The sequence below is a fragment of the Stegostoma tigrinum genome, chromosome 14 (assembly GCF_030684315.1).
Source record: "Stegostoma tigrinum isolate sSteTig4 chromosome 14, sSteTig4.hap1, whole genome shotgun sequence".
NCBI lineage: Eukaryota > Metazoa > Chordata > Chondrichthyes > Orectolobiformes > Stegostomatidae > Stegostoma > Stegostoma tigrinum.
In genome coordinates, this window is record NC_081367.1 from 48,191,216 (window position 1) to 48,214,630 (window position 23,415).

General features: G+C 38.3%; 1 protein-coding gene across 2 annotated transcripts in view; it reads right to left on the reverse strand.

The window, feature by feature from the left end:
• Nucleotides 1-964: 964 nt before the first annotated feature.
• The window catches only part of chrnd (cholinergic receptor, nicotinic, delta (muscle)), a 41,567-nt gene continuing 19,116 nt past the window's right edge, over nucleotides 965-23,415 (reverse strand). Inside the window, exons 5-12 of one of the 2 annotated variants that reach the window (XM_048542915.2) lie at nucleotides 21,660-21,815; nucleotides 19,704-19,813; nucleotides 16,995-17,195; nucleotides 12,599-12,710; nucleotides 9,111-9,225; nucleotides 7,288-7,504; nucleotides 6,555-6,679; nucleotides 965-3,091 (exon numbers count right to left, since the gene is read on the reverse strand). In XM_048542915.2, the coding sequence (XP_048398872.1) occupies nucleotides 2,909-3,091; nucleotides 6,555-6,679; nucleotides 7,288-7,504; nucleotides 9,111-9,225; nucleotides 12,599-12,710; nucleotides 16,995-17,195; nucleotides 19,704-19,813; nucleotides 21,660-21,815 (1,219 nt within the window). In that variant the 3' untranslated portion in view covers nucleotides 965-2,908. Of the gene's footprint in view, nucleotides 3,092-6,554; nucleotides 6,683-7,287; nucleotides 7,505-9,110; nucleotides 9,226-12,598; nucleotides 12,711-16,994; nucleotides 17,196-19,703; nucleotides 19,814-21,659; nucleotides 21,816-23,415 lie in introns of both variants that reach the window. The other variant, XM_048542914.2, reaches the window with a different exon arrangement.

Here is a 23,415-nt window from a genome sequence, read left to right on the forward strand (position 1 = left end):
GGAATGAAGAATCTTAAGCTCACAACAATAGTTTGTATTTCCCTCACCCAAACAACTGAACTGAACAAACAGAACAATTACGTAGAAGGGTTAAAATTCTTAATATCTCAAAGCTACATTGCTGTTTGAAGCAGAAAGGCACAATTCTCTGAAAATAAACTATTATATTTTTCAAATACTATGGTTCTCCTCATCTGACTTGTATTTAACAGAATACTTATTTCTTTTATTTAAGAATTACATTCTTCTCCTTTATCTGCATGTGGTAAATTTTGCACCAGGTCCTATGACTGTAGCAACCAGATTCTAGGAGGCGCATGGATGGTTGTGTCCTTTTTCATCTGAAAAGTGTTTACTTCCTGTCCAGCAGGATATTATGATTTTGGTCTTCATCATTGGAGTGCATATTATGCTGCTCCTTGGCATGGTACAATTGAATGTATTACAGCCAATTGTGTAATACATTCTGAACAGCAGAGAAAGGGATATTGACCCTGTAAAGGTATTTTGAATAATCTCACATTTGTAGCTATCCAGTAAATTCATTTGTGCTTTGATATTCTTTATTTTCAAATTCTGTTAAGCTATTAATAGCTTGCATGTTTGTCTAATAGTGAATAAACAAAAATACTTCTATTATTGACATAATCACACAAAGTGCTGTTTGGAATCTAGATGGGTTCAGGAGAGCAATTTCAGTCCTAATAGACGAAAACAGACAGATACAATTCATCAGAAAACATTCCAATGATATCTGATTTGAATCCTGCATTTCAGTTTTAACTTACTCTTCTGAGCAGATGACAAGAGACCTGCCTGAAGACTCTGAGACTAACAGAAGATAGAGTACATTTAAAGAATGTTGTTCAAATTACATTTTGCTCTGTGGGTGTCAGAATATACTGCCAGTTGAATCAAATTATGACATTGTTCTTAAAATGTATTTGAAATAAAGATAACACGATTAAGCATTACTTAACGTCATGTGTAATATAATTGAAGCCAACTTTGATACAATGCAAAATAGAAATTATTAATACATAATCACACAAGAAGTTTGCAAAACTAATGATAATATTGTGTATGGATTAAGAAATAGTACAGATTCTTTTTGGCAGTATCAGCTATTTGATTCTTTCCCAGGGATTGAAATTTTTGGAATATAGTATTTCCTTTGGCTGGAGTGAATATCATTAAAATACTTCTCACATCTTGTACATAATACGGTATGGATTATAATTGTGGATTAGTGTCAAACTAACTATTTTAAAAAGTGCAATCCATGGCATTTAAAAATACATAAGCTGACATTTTCATTTTAACTGTTCTGAGAAAGCAATGCTCATATCATATTGGAATACCACAACCTGTACATTCAAATCTTAATTCTTGCCTATGGATAGATACATGAATAGGGAAGGTTTGGAGGGATATGGGCCAGGAGCAGACAGGTGCGACTAGTTTGGTTTGGGCTTACGTTCGACCTGGACTGGTTGGACCGAGGGATCTGTTTCTGTACTGTGTGATTCTATGACTCTACTTGCAACCATATATATAGCTATGAAGTTGCAGCTGTACACCACAATATATGCTACTATTACAGCCAAAGATTCAGCATCGTTAACGTTATCGGCTGGTCGGAAAATAAACTGCTGATTTCAAGGTTTTCCATCATTTCTATTATTCTCATTCATTCTAAAACAAACAGATCAAAACCTAACTTTAATAGATATCCAAATATATATTTATTGACTGTAAAAAATTAAACAGTCCAAGAAAGATGGCTACTATAGTCGGGACTTAGCAGAACCTTCCAGAAGCTTCTCAGAAGTCTATATCAGCCAGGCAATGAACTCCATGTACTTCCTGTTGGGATGGGAAGACTAGCTATTTCCTTATAACCTGCTGCAGTGATGGTTTTCTCCATGGAAAAAAAAAATCCTTACACAATAGAATTGAAAGGTGCACCTGCTCTGTAAAAGGACGTAAAAGGATTTAATACTTAATCTCTGAGATTGGCCATGGAGATTTGGTTTCTTTAATGCAAACTTTTGTCTGAATGGTAACTGTTTACTCCCATTTCCCAGGAAGATTGGTCAGATAACTCCCATAGACTGAACCCAACTGCCTTCTAATCTTACAATTTTGCAATAGCAATCAGTTAAGGGGTCAATGCTGCTTCATACATCTACTGACAATATTTTTAGTAATGTTTCTCAGAAAGCTACACTTCTTTAAAGAGAAGAAACTGGATAAAAGTCCACATGGACAGCAGGCCAATCAACCACAAAGGAATCCCAGACTGACATCTCCAGATTTGATTTTTTGGATTCTATCTCAAAAGCAAAGCCATTGCTAAATTAATATATCTCGATTGTTTTACATTTAATTTAATACTAATTGAATGTATATTCATCTGTTTCAATTCAATCTCTCCAATTGTATGATTCACCACCATCACTATACCTGCCCTACGTGTATGATATAAAACTTGATTCCAGTTTGACTTTACAGTAGAGTTGTTGTGGTCTTACAAAGTCAGAATCCACAAATAGCGGGAGTCAGGGAAATATACTACCACTGTTTAAGAAAGGGGAAAGAAGTTACAACCTGCTTACAGACAAATAGAGAGAAAAGGGAGAGAAATTTATTTGAAAACTCACCATCTGTCCATGAGAATACCAATGTATGTCTGCATGCATTATCATATGCACACACAATTGCATTTTTTATTTTACATTTATTTCATGTTTTTATATATGTATAGATTTGTATGGCATGTTTTCCAACTCTGTATACATTGCCATGGCGTGTGTGTGTATAATGGGAACGGGAAGAGGGATTGGATGATGAGCAGTGGGGGTAAATGGAATTGTATCTTCTGCGATATCCTATGGATAATTGAAAGCTACAAACATCGTGGGCGATCAGCTGAATATTCAAAGGGATCGCCTTCAAATGGTAATGGTGGAGGATGATTAAGGTTTCCCATCAAAAATATGACAAATGTTGCACAAATCATTATTGGAGTTATGATGAACATACAGAGCCTGTCCAATGTGTGAGCCACTCGATTCCAGTTGTCAACTTCCTGAAACACAAAAACAAAATATTTCAAGGCCAGAGCATTTTTTTTAAAGTTTCATGCAAAGATCTCTGTGCACTAACATAGTACTATCATACTAACTCTGCTACTGAATCAAATGGTCACATTATTCTCAAAATATATATTTAAGTTAGAATAAGTTAAAAGTTAAAATAACCAAGCAATTAATTACATTTTATCTGATGTGTTATTGTCATTTACATAAATGAAACATAATAATAATAATGTCAAGGAATTTCAAATTTAAATTTGATTCACTATTTGCATGTATTTATCCATTGTGTATGAACTTTGAATTGATTGAATTTCTTAAAAGTCTACTTAGTTAATCAACAGCAAATCCTGTTCATAAATACGTTCCGAATGCAGGAGATACAACACTGCCATTGAAGATAGCCACTGTGATCCATCTGTGTGTGCACAGTTCCACCTGTGATGTAATTCCATTGGTGGAAAAGCTCTTTATGCACTTTTAGAAAGTTGCAAATCACACGTAGTATTTAGTGTATCTGAAGCCCATTATATCTGGTAACAGGTGGGATATTCCAAAGGCAGCTTAAGACCAATGTAACATTATTACTAACAGTGACTGAAGGAAAACTTGCAATGATAATCAGAAATAGCTGCTCCAAGATTCTTAAATTGGCATTAAAAATGAAATAATTACTTTGCTGCAGATGGCTATTGCTTGGCCTATTCATAATTTAGCAAAGCACAAATCAAATCAGCTTTAATGTTAACATTTCTTCAAGAATCTTATCAGGAATACTCAATTATTCAGATTGACTTGGCCCCTTTTAACTGTGGAACAAATTATAGTTATTTCTACTTCAAATATAGAATTAGATGAATTGTTTGATAAACATCACTTTGCTGCTGGATGGATTTTAGAAGCAACGCTCTGATTTTGTGCATAAACTGTTGGTGACATTGGCCACAAATGTAGATATGGCTTTGGGAAACTTTCCAAAGGGCTCTATAGGAGGGTAATCAAATAAAAAATGATACCTATCCATAAAAAGAAAAGCACCTTGTGTCTTAAAGTCATTTACAGCCAATTAATTACTTTTGAAATTGTTAGTCTCATAAATGTTGAATCGTAATCACTGTTACGGCATGAAGATGGCCAAATAAAATCAGTTTCCCTATCTCTGTATTTGCAACACAGTAAGATTGAACATTTTAATGACCCTCAAACTTTTCCCCAATGATTACTAACCATTTTTTTTAATAACCAGTGCTAGACTTTGTGAATAACTGTTAACAGACATCAGGTTTATGGCTTGAACAAAATAATTAACAATTTATTAATAATACAGTAACTTTAGCAGAGTAAAGTTAAGCAACAAAATCACCTAATTAATGTCTGTGATTTAAATTTAATTCTATTCTATTCTCTGAACATTCAATAAGTTGACAATGGGACAACAACCAGGGAGCAATCAAACTTCCTTCCTGCAGCTTATACAGGCGCAATCTTTCTGACTTAAATGCAGCCTAAAAATGAGTTCAAACTTTGGTTTCTTTTTCTGTTTATTGGACTGTTTCGCAACATAACTCCCTATGGGGCCCCAAGTAATACTCAGGAATCCATTATCTGTTTGACTATAATGGCTCTCTGGAACCAAGCATCATTTGAGTACTTTGAACAAAAAAACAGCCTGCAATTAACTTCCAGGCCTGGCCTCACGAACACATAACCATTCATTCTCTTGGGTTGTGTTATAGAACAGAGAGACCTTGGGTTACAGGTACACAACTCTTTGAAGTTTGTGTCACATATAGACAGGGTGGTTAAAAAGGTATTTAATGCACTTGCCTTCATCGCTTTGTCCTTTGAGTATAACAATTGGGAAGTCATGTTAAGGTTGTACAGGACATTGGTGAGGCCTCTTCTGGAATACTGTGTCCCATTCTGATCGTCCAGTTTTGGAAGGATATTATCAAGCTGGAGAGGGTTCAGCAGAGATCGACCAGAATGTTGCTGGGTTTGGAAAGTTTGAGTTATAAAGAAGGGCTGGATAGGCTGGGACATTTTTTCACAGAAGTGTAGAGGTTCAGGGGCAGCCTGTTAGAAGTTTATACAATAATGAGAGGGATACATAAAGTTAATTGCAGTTGTCTTTCCCCTAGGATGGGGGATTTCAACACACTTATAAGGTGAGAGGAGAGAGATTTAAAAAAGACACAAGACGCAAATGTTTTACAGACGGTGGTTTGTGTGTGGAATGATCTTCCTGAGGAAGTGGTGGATGTGAGTACAATTACAATATTTGAAAGACATTTGTATAGATACAAGAATAGGAAAAGTTTGGAGAGATATGGGCCAGGAGCAGGCAGCTGGGGCTAGTTCTGTTTGTGATTATGTTCGGTATGGACTGGTTGGATTGAAGGGTCTGTTTCTGTGCTGTATGACTCTATGTCTATGACTCCAGGTGCTGTGCAAGTCCCCCTACCAGCCAGTCTGTTTGAGAGTGTGTTGAGACTGAAACAGGTTTCCCTGCTATAAGGTTTAGTTTAATACTTGCAATTTAGAGAATGTTGGTGGCACCGCCAAAATGCTCTCAGTACATATGCAAAATGTGCATGCAAGTATCCCTGCCAGTACTGACTCCACTCATATTTATTGTGATTGTTTGGGTGCCACCATGTTATTTTACTGACAGAGTGATTCACAAAGTGTGTATGTGCTGAACTTTCCACATATGCAAATATGAACCTTTCAGGGCTGTCAAGAGACACTGTCTGTATTTTATATCAACTTGCCATGGAATAAACCAATCTCTGATTCTTTAGTCAATATTATTAATATGACTAAACACCATCCCTGAAACATTACTCTGTGCAATTTAATCCATTCTGTTATAGCTTTATCTGTAGACCATTACAATAAACTTTTATTATTCATTGGGCAACACTGTTTCTTCAGTGAGTAGATATTGGTCCCACAACAAGCAATGATTCAAACAAATAACAAAGGACCATCAAACTCAAATGTTAATTCTGTTCCTCTTTCCACAGATGTTGGCTGAACTTCGGAGTGTTTACATTTCAGATTTCTGGGATCTGCTTTTTTTTGCTGTGATGACTGAATGTCTTGTGATAACTGTGATGCTGTACTATATTGTAGTTAATCTATTCCCTTTCAGGACCATCTCAAAAATTCAGAAACAAAAACAAATAGCTGGAGAAACACAGCATTTCTGACGGCATCTGTGGAGAGAAATCAGGGTTAACACTTTGGCTCGAGTGACCTTTTAAAATTCACCATTTTTTATGTTTCCCTATTCTCTCTCCATTTAATCACTGTTTTCCATCATCCCATAATGCCTTTGAAATCAAACCCATCTGTGAAGAACATTACTACAATTTCACTTTTTAAGTGCAAAAGATATCAACTGAAGAAAAGTTTGATTAATGCATGATTTTCTAGTTCATCAAACTGTACCTCATCATAGTCATTCTTTTCCTTAATGTGTTTCACAATGAGGTTAGCCCCATCGATGCCCGACTTGAGCTCGGAATACAGCTGATCTGGAATATTTTCATTATCATTACAGCTGCTTTTCAGACCTGCTTTAAAAATGAATTGTTTTTGTTGGAAATGATTTCAAAATAAAATGTTTCTCTCTTAATGAGGCTAATTCATACACAATTCACTTAAGAAAATCAAATTCAGTCTCTCCCATTTGCTCTGATAATTATGTTCAAGAAAAAGAAGTTTAAATTTAGGAGAACTTTGCTGACATCAGTAAAATTCATTTTTAAACTATTTTTATAAATTACAACTGCATATTTTAATTTGAAAACTGGATCTTATAATTAAGAACATTACGCATCATTCTTATCAGCTCATAAACTTTTCTACGATTCTCGGCAAAAGTAACTGCTAATTTTTAAAATAATATTGCAAAGCAGTTAAATCAGATTCAAGAGCCATGTTTTGAAATTGAAACTCAAAGGATTCAAATTGACAGTGCAAATTAGTTTTTGTTCCATGTTATACATTCTATGCTAATTGTGTTTTCACTGTTCAAAGCAGGAATTCAACTAAGGGAATCTTTGAGTCTCTCAAAGTACTGAAGAGCCAAACTTCACAGGATCAAAGACAGCTTTGTTTAATTAGATTGGCTGGAATCTGATTAATTTATCCATGTGATTTCAATGTTGTTGATTCTCACTGATAGCTGGAGTGGCCCGTGTCTTCAATCCATGTCGTTCAGATTGTTTCTCAAACATAAGTTCACTTCTGGATTTGATAGTGAAATATTCTTGTGCTTTAATAATGTATCCAAGGGAGCTGCTGCGTCGCTGCAACACACCGTTCTCCCACGGTGGTGAGTTACTGTTGTCAGGTTGAGACATGAGCAGGATCCGTGGGAGCTTTTCCAAAAACAGCTAGAAAATTAGAGTAGAACTATACAGATTCATACAGTGTTAACTGTAATCACTTGATTTTAATGATAGATGTTATCACGTGCAAGATAAAATGCAAATTTGTTTAACCTACATATTACATTTACTAAGCTCTAATATGAGCTCCACTTTAATGTTAACTGGAGCATACTGACAAAGTGTGCATTGAGGCTTTAATGTAAGATAACAAAGTGTGGAGCTGGATGAACACAGCAGGCCAAGCAGCATCTTAGGACCACAAAAGTTGACGTTTCGGGCAAGACCCTTCATCAGAAAAGCTTTTCTGATGAAGGGTCTAGGCCCAAAACATCAGTTTTAGTGCTCCTAAGATGCTGCTTGGCCTGCTGTGTTCATCCAGCTCCACACTTTGTTATCTCAGATTCTCCAGCATCTGCAGTTTCCATTATCTCTGAGGCTTTAATGTAGTTGGCTTTGCGTGGAAGGGTACCAATTTTACACATGAATTCTCCGAGTTCCATAGACTGTACTGCCTGGGTCAGAAGGAAGTCGAAGGTAAATATTTCTACGTAGAAAGGGCAGGAGAGGAAATCAATTGAACATTATGCCAATCTAGCATGCTTCTAATGGCTGGTTTAAGACAAATCCCACTAGAAGCCTGGAACCAGACATACTGACAATCTCTTTGTTGGGAAATGAAGCATAAGATCAAAATAAAAGCAATTTCAAATTAAACGTTCAACTACGGCTTTCCTTGATAGATAATTGAGTCCATACAGTGAGAGGTAACTTCTACACGCCAAGATATTCCAAGTTTATATCCCAAATTATGCTGAGTCATTTGATTTGAGCAGGAAGAGGCAGTTTACCTCATCCGTCTTCATTTAAGAGAGGAATATTTAGTCCTTAAATCCCACCCCAATTGTTAGCCAGGAGCTCTACTGGAAAGTGTACATATATAGTTGATAGGTGAGGACAGGACTGGAAATGTCCTGTAGGAGCCTGTCAACGTTTATGCCTGTGAAACTGAAAAATGGCCATTTGCTTGGTGTCACTAAGACCAATGGAAGCCCATGGAGCTAATACCAAGGAGAGATCTACTGCTTTGAGGAGAGGAAGACCAATGGAGTAATAAAAATTAAATTTTTGCTTTTAGTGTTATATGCCTCAGAAGGTTCAGAGCAGATTCAGTGAAGTCGGTTACCACTGCAGTTGCAATTCAAGGCCAGGTGGTACTGAAGACCTCAGTGATGCTTCTCGGCATTATATCTCCTACTTCCAGTGGGTAACCAAGATATTCCCATTCTGGTACTGTACCAACCAGAATTATTGAATTCACTTGAGCCCATCCTCGTCCTGAATATATTGCTTTCTCCTGTGCCACTTTAATATCGGATTGAGGAATTCTGAACTGTACATTTTAATTTGATAAAATAGCTTTGTATGGGCATTGTTTTAATAGTCTGTTGATGTCAGTGTTTTCAGTGTTTCATTCTAATTCACTTTTCGAAATCAAAGCAAGGAGTTTGGGTATTCTGTGGAATTCAGCCTTTCCCTCATTGAGGAATGTGATACTACTTTTGTTACTTAAAGGGAGAAAATTGAACACCACACACAGGCATTACTGTACCCATTTAGTCCAAGATGAGAGAACGTGAGTGTTGGGAGTTCGGAAATGGAAGTTTAACACAATGACGCAGCTCACTATCACAATGGTGACCAGAATCATTATGAACATCAAGTATCTGAAAAATAAAACATGTGAGGTTGATCAAAATTTTCTCATCAAAAAAATAATACCTTTTATTATTTCAAATTGTACAAATGGAGGCTGATTTGGTGGTAGAATCAGTAGATTATTTTCTTGATTAGAAAATGCCATTCTCAAGTCTAAAAGTTACCTGTTACTCCTAACAGTGAAGTATTTTTTCTACCATTAGGTGAACATCTGAAACTAATGCTCTGGTGCTGTTTGTGCAGTCATTATCTATGTCATTCTGAAGTTGAATGTGGTGGTCACCTTGACAACCCCATGAGAGCTGTTTCATAATTCAAGTATGTCAGTAGCTCCTCAGGCAGTACATAACAGAGTTACCCTGTTGCTTTTACACGATTGCTCACACAAATACCAGCCATATTCTGTGGAGGTCATATGATATCTAGCAGACTGCTTCCTCATTAAGTACTGAAGACTACTTTGCCCCAACATGTAATGCTTTCTCACTTTCTCCATGACAATGTCTCAGACAGAAATTCCCAATGAGATTGTGTACCTGTTTCCAAGAATTTCTTTCTATGGGGAGGGATGGTTGGGGAGAAAGGGCTAAAATAAAATTGGGAACAGGTTCAGATTATCCGAAATAAGAATTTGAAAATTTTTGTTAAAAAAGATATTTGTCGCTAACGAAATTGCTCTCCCAACTCAACAAGCTTCGAAACTCAACACTTCTGCTGACCTCGCTATCAATCTCAGTTGGCTGTGGAGCATAAAGCATGTGTAAGGTGGGGCAAAAATACCCATCAGTTTATTGACTTACCTGAGACTAAAACCCTCTCTCGACAGAAGTTATGGAAATTACATTGGATTACATTCACTGAATTTTTGGGATTCAAGAAAGCATGCAACTGAACCAGGAACAGGCTGGCTAGGATACTCTGAGTAATATGCAAGCCCATGAGCAGATGTCTGAAACAGGGGCTAGCTTGCAGAAACTAAAGGAAGGCCACCATTCATGCCCCAGCATAAAACAATGGAATCTAGTCTGCAGGAAACAAACAACTTCAGAACCATTGGAGCCTACAGAGGTACAAGGCCATTCAGTCTTTAAGCAGTGCTCAGGCACAAAACTTCTGAACATTCCACATCGTTGTGCTATATGTAAACACATTCCACCTATGGATGTAAAGACATTCACACCTGAAGATATTCAAACTTGAAATAATACCCATCCAAGAATAAAACTGGACATCCCAAAACCATCAAAACTATTCAACTCAATCAAAAAAACTATTCACACCTACTCCAGTGCTCAGGAAGCCCACTCAGCCTCAAGAGGACGAACAAAAGCTCAACAGATTTGATGGGAGATAACGGGGCCTAAAGTTGGGTGCAACTGGAGACCCTGAGCCCGGCAAGGAAGAGAAGTGAGTGAAAGAGAATGAAGAGAAGGAGAAATAGAATGATACCAGCCCTGTGATACCAGCACTGTGATACTAGCAATGCGCCCTGACTCCAGCATGGTGTGTGCTCTGAGGTGGGCTCTAAAGAGACTTTGAAAGTCCGAGCAAGGCATAGGTCCATTTGTGAAGGAAAGCAGCCCTCGTAACCACTGAACACCAGCAGCTAACCACAAGCTTCCACTCAACGTCCAGAGGCAACCAAAGGTATCTAGAAACCCTACACATCGATCAGGGCAATGCCAGCAATATTTACAACAATCCAAGATAACAGCCCACTTGCAATGATCATGAGTAAAGAAAGAAAATCCAAAGTATTCACCACTCTAGTCCCACTCATCTCTAACTGCATCAGTCGACACCAATAGACTGACTGTTACAGATACTTACGGCCCTTCGTGGAATCCCAGCTACAACAAGCGACTACAGACAAGAGCCAATCAAAATCGTGTTTTCACACTAGGAGTGAGCCTAAGGTCATCGCGACCTTCTAACACATCATGGCTAGTCTTAGATAGGGGAAGGTGGGGTTTGGGTGGGCTAACGGTATAGAGTAGCCCTCAGGAAGGGAAGTGGAATAGGTCAGCAGGTCCTCTTTTTCTCTCTCTCTCTCCTGTTAGCATAAGTAACAGCTACCCACTGTATATATTTTACCCAATGCATCAAGCCTTGGTTGCAAGGCTTAACTGGAGGTCAGTTAACTGGGAGACAGTTCTCAATCAGAGTTAGGTGGGTTTTATTATTCACTTTCTTGTTTTCTGTAAATATACTCAATTTATTTGTTTTTTTCAATAAAATCAGTATTTTCTTTGCCTTTGAACCATCTGCCTCCTGTGTTTTCCACCACACCACATTCCACTACATAGGACTAGTGTCGGAACCATGGAGCTAATTACAATAAACCAGCAGCACTCCCTACAAGTGCAAGAACAGGGAACATGAAGCTATTGCACCATTGGCACTTTGCTTTGATGTGTTGAAGTTCTGTGGTTGAAAAGGTGAGAATCCAAGGAAGAGGTGTCATGGAAATATCATACACACAATTTTGCTCTTTGATTTTAAAAAATACCCTGCACCATTTGTGAAGTGATTCAGTACATTAACAATCAGGGAAATCCTTCCCCTCTCACACATTTTGTGCATACAATCGTTATATATATTTTTTTGAAGGGTCAATAACAAGGGGGCCAGTTTTAAGATGAAAGGCAGGAACTTTATAGGGGATTTGAGGGAAATATTTTTCACTCGGAGGCTGGTGGTGGTCTGGATTATATTACCTCCCAACCTTTAAGAAGTACTCAGATGAGCACTTGAAATGTCATAACATTCAAGACTATGGGCCTGAGCAGAAAACATAGGACTTGTGTAGATTTAGTGCAGTTTTGGCAGTATGGACCTGATGGCCCAAAGGGTCTCTTCTGTGCTGTATGATTTTAATTAACTTTAATCATCCAAAATGTTGCTTTTTCTATATGCAGGGCACATGTAAATGAGGGGGTCCATTAACTCAGAGGGTTGGACTGCTGGTTTGTAATGCAGGTTGATATCAACAATATGCGTTCAACTGTCACACTGGTTGAGGTTACCACAAAGGGCTCTCCTTCTCTACCTCTCCCTCGCCTTATGTGGTCTAACTTCTAACAGTTGTCTCTCTGTAATGAGACAACAGCCAATGGTCTGGTGAGACTGTGGTGATTTTACCTTTTACCTGTCAGCATTTCGGTAAGGGTTGTCTTTCTGCCTCAACTGTAAGTGCATTGTCTATGTTTAGGTGAGTTGACTCATTGTGTGTGCACTTAGAATCCAAGAAGATGCAGGCTTGGAAGTCTCACCGTTCCTAGACATCATCATATTATCATTCAGTACCTCTGCAACTAATTTTGGACCCGGAACTGGTTTGGAATTTTTCATGGTCTATAGCAGCAGCTTACAATCACTCACTTGCCAATTAATGGAACAGCTAGAGCTGTCTCTGGCAATCTTTGAGAAATCAGTAGCAGGAAGACAGACTGAGCAAGTAAGACAGAAATAGACATGGTCATTTTCTCACCACCTGAAAAAGAAGGAGAAAAGCATGTCAATAAATCAGTAAATTTGAAGCTTTGCATTTCATTGAGTATTGCTACCTCTGTTTGATAATCTGCACATTTTGATGTCAAAAAAAGCATTTTTTTTTTGCTTGTTTCTCTAGCATAGATACTCTAGCATGGAATCTAAAGTTATGAGTTTGAACTTGAAACATGCCTATCTCTCCATTCCCTGTAAAAACTTCCATGTCTGGTCATATAATTTAAGTGAGACACTAAATGACACTTTCCACTTGCCAGGAGAAGGAAGTTATCTTTAATTCATCTTACATTAACTCTTTGCAGCCAGATGACTATGACCAATGGCAGAAATATGGAATGATTGGCCTACTTCAAGGGTGCATGATTTCTTGCAAAACCAACTGTACAGTAAAAACAAAATGCCTTGAAACAAGGATTTGATAAGATAAAGTGCCTGAATTTTGGGCATTCTCGAGCAATGAATTCTTATAGTTCTACTTGGCAATGAAGGTTCAATCTTAAACATGGTGTAGCATGACTAAAGATGTGATCAAAGACAGCACTGAGATCCAGACCCAATGGCCAAATGGCAGTTGTGACATGCCAATTTGTAACATCAATGACATCCTCCTCAGGTATGATGAAGTGAATTTTACCAAAGCCAAGAAGAAAAAAACTGTAAATTTTGTAAGTAATTCCTTATTTTGTATGTGTTCCTGAGCATGAAGCCTGAAATATTTTTAAAAGTTAAAAGTATTATATTTTTTGTTGCATGATGAAATGACATTACAATAAAGAAATTCTGGGGAAGTTTCTCTAATGATTTTGTAATGGGTGTTGCTTCCCAAGAAAGCAACGTTATATGTTATGGTTTTCAGTCATTTGTTAGCACCTTCACTTTTGAATAGGAAGATTGTGAATTCAATCCCCACTTGAAGAGTTTGGCAGCATTCTAGGCTAATATTTTGTTGCAGTATTAAAGCAATACTGAATTGTCACAAGGACTGTCTTTTAGAAGAAATGTTAAGGTGGAATTTTGTCTTCCTGAGCAGATAAATGTTACAGATCCCCAAGCATTATCGAACCTGGTCAACTCTTATCTTTCAGCCAAAACCAACAAAAAAAATTCAATAAGCTATTTATCTTGTTTGTTGTTTGGAATTTTATCTCATGCTAACTGACACATAACAATTCTAAAGTACGTCATCGGCAATAATGAATTTTGAGATTTTCTTTCATTCGCTGGATCTGGATTTCACTGGCTGAACCACAATTGTTATCCATCTCTAATAGCCCTTGAAAAAAAGGTGGTGAACTTCCCTTGTGACCCATTTCAATTCTTGGAATGTAGGAACACTCACAGTGCTATTGGGAAGGGAGTTCTAGGATTTTGACCCAGAGACAGGGAAGAAATGGCAATATAGTAAAGAAGATGTGTGCATTGGAGAGGAATTTATAGGTGATGGTGCTCCCATACAGCTGCTGCCCTTGTCTATCCAGGCAGTAGAAATTGCAGGTTTGGATGATGCTATCAAAAGAGCCTCGGATAGTTGCTGCAGTGAATCTTATAGATGGTGCACGTTGCTGCTATTCTGTTTCAATAGTGGAGGGAGTAGAGTTGAAGTAATGGATGTAGTGCTGATCATATGAGTTGTCTTGTCCTGGATGGAGGAGGTTTCCTGAGTGTTAATAGAGTCACACTCATCCAGGCTAATAGACAGTATTTTATCACATTCTTGACATAAAGAGTCATAGAATCATATAGCATGGAAACAGACCCTTCAATCTAACCAGTCACACTGACCATAATCCCAATCTAAACTAATCCCATCTGCCTGTACTTGGCCCACATCCTTCTAAACAATCCTTATTCAAGTGCTTTTATAAATGTCTTTTAAATATTTTAACTGCACTTGCATCCATGACTTGTCTGGAAGTTCATTCCACACACAAACCACTCACAAAAAATATTGCCCGTCATGTCTTTTCTAAACCTTTCTCCTCTCACCTTAAAAAAAAGACTCCTAGTTTTGAAATAGATTTGTGCCTTGTAGATGTTACACAGGATTTGAGAAAAGGAGGGGGCTTACTGATTGTCAAATTGTAGTCTCTGAACTGCTTCAGTATTTGTATGGCAAATGCATTTCGTCTCCTGGTCAATTGTAATGTCCAGAATGTTAATAGCGAGGGATTTGGTGATGAATTTAACGATGAGAGATGATAGTTAGATTCTGTTTTGTTGGAGACTGTCATTGCTTGGCAATTATATGACATGAATGCTTTTTGCCACTAATCAACCAAGACCTGAATGTTGCCCAGGTCTTGCTCCATATAGAAACAACTGCTTCAGTATCTGAGCGGCCATGAATTGTGCTAAAGATTTGCTGTTGTCGGCGAACATCACACTTCTGACCTTATGATAGAAGAAAGGGTATTCATGAAGAATCTACAAATGCTTGGGCCTAAAAAAACTCTGAGGAATTCCTGTAGTGATGTTCCATAACTGACGTGACTGACCTCCAAAGGCCACAAACATCTTCCGTTGTGCGCGGTATGACTCAAACTAGCAAATGCTTTTCCCCCAAATCCCAATGACTACAGTTTTGCTGATGCCGTCGATGCCACACTCTGTCAAATGCTGCCTTGATGTCAAAGGAAGTCACCGTCCCCATACCTCTGGAGTGCAGATCCTTCCTCTATGTTTGAACTAAGGCTTAATGAGGTCAGAAGCCGAATGGCCCTGCCAGAACACACATTGGCTGTCAGTGAGCAGATTTTATTGAGCAACCCCTGCTTGATAGCACTGTTGATGGTGCCTTCCATCACCTTAATGATCGAAAGAAAGCTGACTGGGGCCTAACTGGCCAAGCTGAGTTTGACGTTTCTGAATAATTTTCAGACCATCATTGTGGTACCATGATACTGAATATCATTGTCAAATAGTTGACATGCTTCACTAATTAAATTGTTAACCATCAACTTTCCTGGTGTCAAACAAGTTGAAACAATTATTCAAAAAGTGAGCTGCACTCTGGCATCTGAAACACCAGATCAATGTACTTTTCCTTTTGGTGCCTTATAGTGAGATTACAGGTGGAGTTGACTTTTCAGTGGAGAACTGAGTATTCCCTTGTTTGTGAATCAGATTCATTACAGCGAGAATGTCAAACCACTTGCCAAGTAAATGAAATGTATTTGTCTCAAATGAATGCATGCAACTGCTTTACATTTCATTTCCATGGCAGTGCTGTTTTTTTTAAAAATTCATTTGTGGGATATGGATGTCTCTGGATGGACCAGCATTTATTTCTCATCCATCATTGCCCTTGGCAACATGAATCAAGATGCTGATTACATGATGCACGATGTCACTGGAACATTATTATTATTTCCTGAAAAAGACATACAATAAACTATTTCAAAGAAACATCACTCCAAATGCAAAATGCTGTGGAAGGGAAATCTGAAATAAAAAACAATATGATGGCAATCCTCAGTTGATATAGGCAACAAGGTTCTGATGAAAGTTTACAGGCCTGAAACATTAACTGTTTTTCTCTCCACACTTCGTGGAGAGTATTGCTGGATATTTGCAGCATTTCCTACAAGATGAAAGATGATAAGATATGAGAGCAGAATTAGGCCTTTCAGGCCAACATGTCAACTCCATTTTTCGATCATGGCTGATATTCCATTTTTATTCCAAGGAAAATAGGGTTTGTTTCAAAAAGTGCTTCAGCTGTAATCTATTATCTTAAAGTGCTTTGGTATACATTAATGTTGTGAACTGCCCTATTAATCAAAGCTTTTCTTCCTCAACGCAGCTGGCAACAATGCATGTTCGGTGCTAGCTGTAAGTACAATTTTCTTGTATGGCCGTTATCTCAATTAGTTAGTCTGCAGCCAACCTGAATAGGAAGTGAGGAAACCCCTGATGGTGTAAAGCTTCGTCACAGGTCCAAAGTCAACAAACATTCTCTATCATGTATTTTTTATTTAATTTATTTTCCTAATCAACCTGTTCAGAGCTGTTATTGTACACCTCTGGAACTGGTGGGTCTTGACCCCGAGTCTTTTGGTCTGGGAATCGGATACTACCACTGCACAACAAGAGGCCCTTCTCCAATCATTATATGACTTTGTTCTTTACCATTTGGAGGTTCATCTAACATTCTACAAAAATTAAGTATTTATGTTTTCTTTAGTGTAAAGCTTTATTGCTGTGGTAATATATCTACTAAAGTAAACTACTTAGGCATTATTATAGGATAATGCAGCAGAACACTTACTGTTGGCAGGAAGATAAAAAGCTAATGATGCCAGAAAAGAAATGAGAACGCAAGGAGTAATGATGTTGATGACATAAAATAATGGCTTGCGCCTAATAATGAGGTAGAATGTTATATCCTGGTATTTGGTGCTATTCCGAGGAACATCTGTATGGATATTCTTTTTTGCAGGTTTGTGAATAATTTCCCATTCACCATTTTCTGTAAGAATAAAAATAAAGATGTCAGGAACAATTAAGAAATTTCATGACTAATTTTCCTTCATGTGGCATGCCCAAGCATATTATTACAGTCAAATCTACATAGTTATCTAGTGTTTTCTTTCTCTTTGCTCATCTGATTATCTAGTTGAGAAGAATACTGTTAAAATGCAATATTTTCAGACAACTAATTTCTTACCTTTTGATTGTGATGTTGCTGTTTTTGCTGGTATTTGTTTTAATTGAAATTTGAAATAACACTAATCAATTTTTTGAAGAACGTAATGACAGCTATACAGGTAAAAATTGTTCCTCCACTTCAAAATAACTTTGTACTGTACCAAAACAGAAGTTGCTGTGAAAGCTCAGCAGGCCTGGCAGCATCTGTGAGGAGAAATCAGAATTAACTTTTCAGGTCTGGTGATCCTTCCTCAGTTTTAGCTCTGAGGAAGTGCCACCCGACCACAAGACGTTAACTGATTTCTCTTCACAGATGCTATCAGACCTGCTGAACGTTTCCTGCAACTTATGTTTTCATATCTGATTTACAGCATCCACAGCTCTTTCATTTTTTTAACTTTGTACTGTAACTTTCTTTTATATATTGTAATTTTAGTTGGTGACTTTCATTTTGGGCCTTATAATGGTAAGGTTTCTTTGTGTGCACCTTCCAAACCTGTGATCTCTGCCAGCTAGAAGTAAAAGGGCAGTAAGTGCATGACAGCACAACCAGCTGTAAGTACCTCTCCATTCATGCACCACCCTGAATTTAAAGTATATCTTCATTCCTTCAATATTGTTAGTCAAAAACCTGAAACTACCCACCTAACCGCACCTTAAGTAAACCCACATCACATGGATTTGAAGTTTTTGAGAAGAAGTCGATCACTACCATCTTCTCAAAGACAATCATGAATGCCCAATATATGCTGGCTTTGCCCACATGCCATGGACAAAACAAAATTACTTTGAAGTTCAGTCTTCATGGTTTTATTCACTCATTCAATCTTATTTGTCTCCTGTGCTTTACTTTTAAAGTGCAAAACAATTTGCAGCAATACAGGATTATATTATTGAGAAAGTTCTATCTTAAGAACACCCTGTACCACTTATTAAGGAACTTAAAACAAATGAACACATCACTTGCGTGACATTGTGGCTGAAGAAATGCATTTTCATTAAATGTTACTTGAACATTAATCTTTACATGCCCACATCAGAAAAGAATGAAAGTACAGCATGAGGGGAACATGCCAAAACCAGAATATGCAAATAGAATTTCTGAAAGACAGCTTACCATCAACAAGGAGATAACAAGGTGTGGAGATGGATGAACACAGCAGGCCAAGCAGCATCAGGGGAGCAGGAAAGCTGACGTTTTGGGCCTAGACCCTTCTTCAGAAATGGGGGACGGGAAGGGGATTCTGAAATAAATAGGGAGAGAGGGAGAGGCAGATAGAAGATGGATAGAGGAGAAGATGGGTGGAGAGGAGACAGATAGCCAAACAGGTGGGGATGGAGCAGTAAAGGTGAGTGTAGGTGGGGAGTCAGGGAGGGGATAGGTCAGTCCAGGGAGGATGGACAGGTCAAGCGAAATACGAGGTGCTGTTCCTGCAACCTTTGGGTGGCATCATTGTGGCACTGCCGGAGGCCCAGGATGGAAAGTAGCATGTGATACTGCTTTTGGACATACTTCCTTGGTTACACTACACTGTGCTATTACATAAATGTTGAATAGAAACACGCGCGTCTGAAGAACCTTCAAATTTTCAGTTTGCTGCTGAAATTTGTTTATGCTGCCATAACCCGACCTGTGTTCAATCACCAAGTTCAGTTGCTAATACTGGTTTTTGGAAAACAAGCCACTTGTCTTAGATTAAAAGCCTAGGGCCACTCTGATTTTTTTTCGCTAATTCCTTCATGGAACGCGAGCATTACTGGCCAAGTCAACATATATTGCCAATTGCTGATTGCCCCGAAGGTAGTTGAAGGTCAGCTGCATTGCTGTGGGCCTAGAGTGACATGTTGGCCAGACCAAAAGCTCCCTTCTGTAAAAGGCATCAGAGAACCAGATAGGATTTTCCCCTGAAATTCAGCGCAGTTTCATGGTCATTATTAGACACTTTCTTCCAGACTTCTCAAAAAAAAATCATTGAACCCCCATTTCACCACTAGATTTGAACCTAAGTCCCCAAGATATTATCTGGCTGTCTGGAGTGATAGCCAAGTGATAATACCACCAGGCCATCACCTCCACTAACATGTGGAACAACCATCAGCTGATTTATTAAATTCTCTAACTCATACTAAATTTATTTTCTCTATAACAAATTCATGGGATTCCTTTTACTCCTGTGGAAGGATTTTAATTCTGCGCTTTGTCTTTTCTGTAAGTGATCTCATTGTCTTATTACAGTTAGTACTCTGTTAATGAATGAGATAATTAGCTATTCTGACTGAATTAAGGTTTTGTTGTCTGGCAAATGTAGCATACATCAATAGCATTTACCTGTAAAAGCTTCAGGGTCAATATTAATCCATTCAATAGGAAACTCCTTGCCATTTTGAAAATCTGTTTGCAGTTCCAAATTTATCTCCTCTGCATTGTAGTTAAATGACCTTTTAAAAAAAAGTCAAAAGCTGAACTTCTGTCAGTGGTTAGGATTAGTAACAGAAGTATTAACAGTGATAGTGAATTTGAGACAGTGAGTTGAGGAACCAGAGGCTTATCACATCAGGATGACTGATCAACACATTACTGTTGCTGGGAACTTACCCTGGGGATGTGCTTTGATTGGGATTTGGTGTTTGCTCTACAGAAGTGGGCAGCCAACTAACGTGAGGAATGCTCCAATTAGGAATGATTTTACGACTTTGCCAATGTTTTGCAGCCACATGTTGAGTCAGTTAGCTCAATAGAGGAGTATCCCTGCTGCAAACTGGGGGGCTATTGGACCTGAAATCTCCATGTCCCCAGTGATGGAGCAGTTTCCACTCCTCTCTAAGCGGCGTGACAGCTCCAGCTCTCATAACGCTTGAAGTTGGAGCTGTACCATGATGCTGTCGCATCTCCTTAATGGTCACCCATGCACCTCAAGAGTACACATCCTGGATAATGGAGCTTCTAGCCCTCTGATTGAGCCTGCAGCATTGGGAGCTTACTTCCGTCCTTCTGCATGGAGATGGCCAATTAGGAGGATTGTATGCTGACAAGTTATGGAACCCTATTTAGTCTTGATGTCAATGTCCCAAACTGAATTTTGGAAGATTCAGTACAGCAAGTCATTCAAAACAGTATCTGTAAGGAATGATTTGAAGAACTGTTTGTTCCAACAGTGCCAACAGCAAATCAATTTGTTCTGGATTACGCTAGTCCAAATAACAAGAGTTCTAACAGCAGGGAGAGTTTGTGATCCTGCAGTATACCTTATGTGCATGGTCTGATAAACTTTAGCTGTTGGAATTTATAATCACTATAATCTACACATATGGAATACAATACTTTAATTCCGGAAGATAGTACAGAGTTTGTATTTATTTATGTGCAAAGCACTTTAAAGGATATCTTCATTTCCTCTACCAACTTGCACCAATGTTTCATGAACATACAGCCTTCTTGCTAGTTATGTTTTTCATAGACCACTATTTATACAATTGAACTTAAAAGTTTGTATTGTTCCGACACCCTATTCTCTGTTTTGAAACTTTGATCAATTTAATGTGAAACATATCATAACACAGATAATACCTCAGTCTATACCAAGGAGAAACTCCACTATGGTGGGAAATATTCATTTATTTTTTCTCATGATATTTTCCTCATTATCACCTTTGTTTTGCAAACAGTGAACACTAACTGTTTTCAAGATAAAGTTAGGCAGCTGTGAGGATGAAAATTTCATCAAAACAGAGGCCATGTGCTTTGCACTGGGAATCCACCACATGTGGTTTTGAGATGGAGTTTCCTTTGGTTTCCCATCAAAAACTGACAAAGACCTCATTAACACATTCAGTTAGAACTAACTTTCCATCCTTCCCTCCCTGTCTCTCATGGTGCTCCTGTAATTCAAATGCCAGCAGCTGTTTTGTTAGATACTTTTCCCACCCAAAAAGCTGCCCTTCTATAGACATTTCTTTTTCTAACCAGTCTGCTGAGAGTTGTCGTTGCACACCTTAGATGCAGGTGGAGTTGAAATTCATGGCCCCACATGTAGGTACATTATTAGTGCACAATGAAGGGCCCATTAGTTGTACCGTAAACTGTACAGTTAGCACTGGCAGCTCACCTCCTACCTGCTATTTCAGCAAGTCCACCAAAATCGATTAAATGCCTTGTCAATGTTACTGGGTAGGTGACATAGGTTACACAAAGAAATTTCAGCCCCTTCCTCACATTTGCCATTTTCTTTTAGAATTTAGAAACAGCATTTCTTCTATATGCACAATTAATGCAATGTGTACTTACGTAAACTTCAGGGAGCAGTTCTGCCAATCAAAAGGAAAGTAAAGAGTGTTGATAGGACAGGTACTCCTGAATATTGCTGGGGGAAGCCACGTAACAAATCCATTTGCTCGGACCAGCAAATTGCAGAAAAAGGCCACTTCGTGCTGTCCATCATTGCTGGTGAATAAATTACAGAATAGGAGAGGTTTCTTACAAGTAATGTCTGTCAGCCTTCTCATTTTCAATTTCTTTTGCTCACCAAAGTGAGGCATGTTACTGATGGGGAATTGAACACATTATTTCAGGCACCCAGCTTAGGCGGATGTCAAGTACCCTACCAAGTCAGGTATAAGTCAACACTTTATCCCAACAATGCACCTTGACCTTAGACAAAGAAAAGCATCTACTCCCACTTCCACAAGATGCTGTTTCCATTTCCTACAGTCATTTTATGGTGTCAAAGTGAAAAAGGTTAGTAGCAACAAATTGAGGGCAGCTACAGCCTTTGGACACATTCTCTTGCAACTGAATTTGAACTTTTCAAAACATGATTTTCAGCCAAGCCCACAGAGATGCCCTCCTTATCAATCTGGATTAAATCCAGAAATGAAGAAAAAGTATCTAATCCACCTGATCATCAAACCTTGAAGCTTACATTTCATACAATTGACTTGTAGATCTGGGATTTTGTTTTCCTGAAAATGATGAAGAACCTTTCTGATCTGTGGGAATATTATACCATCTATTTTACAATAAGGGTCTTTCTGTTTGTAGGGTTTATATCCGAAAGTATTATGCATAGATAATATTGAATCTCATGATTAGGTGAAACTACAGTCATTTCACCAATGAAAAATTAGAACATAAATTAGTATAGCACTGGAGCAGACCCTTTGGCCCACCATTTCTGTGCTGACCATGATGCCAATCTCATCTAATTCCTTCTGCCTTCACATAGTCTGTATCCCTCTAGTCCTTGTCTCTTCATGTGTCTATCTAACTGCCTCTTAAATGTTGCTATTGTGTCTGCTCGTATTGCGTCCCTGGCAGCGCGTTCCAGGCACCTACCACCCTCATTGTAAAAAAAACTTGCTTTGCACATCTCCTTTAAACTTTCCCTCTCTCACCTTAAACCTACTTCCCCTGGTAGGTGACATTTCCACCTTGGGGGAAAAAAGACTACCCACCCTATCCCTGTCACTCATAATTTTATACATTCTACCAGGTCACCCCTCAGCCTCTGATACTCTAGCAAAAACAATTCAAATTTGTTTGACCTCTCCTTATTGCTAATACATTCAACCCAGGCAAGATCTTGGCAAAGAAGGCAACAAATGCTGGAGATCGCAGTTGGTCAGACTGACATCCATGGAGAGAGATCAGCTCTGATGAAAAGTTATCTAGATTTGAAATGTTAGCTTGCTGTCTCTCCATGGGTGCTGGCTAATCCATTCTGATCTCCACTATTTGTTGTTTTCAGTGCAGATTCCAGCAACTGCAGTAATTTGCTCCAACCTCTTGGTAAACATCCTTTGCATCCTCTCTAAAGTCTCCACATCCTTCCTATAATATGGCAACTAGTGTTACACACAATACACCAAATGTGGCCTAACTAAACTCTTATACAACTGCAAAATGACATGTCAACTTTTATACTCAATGCCCTGATTGATGAAGGCAAGTATGCTGTATGCCTTTTTTTTATCAACTTATCCACTTGTGTTGCTACTTTCAGGGAGGTATAGAACCCAAGATCCCTCTGTATATCAATGCCCCA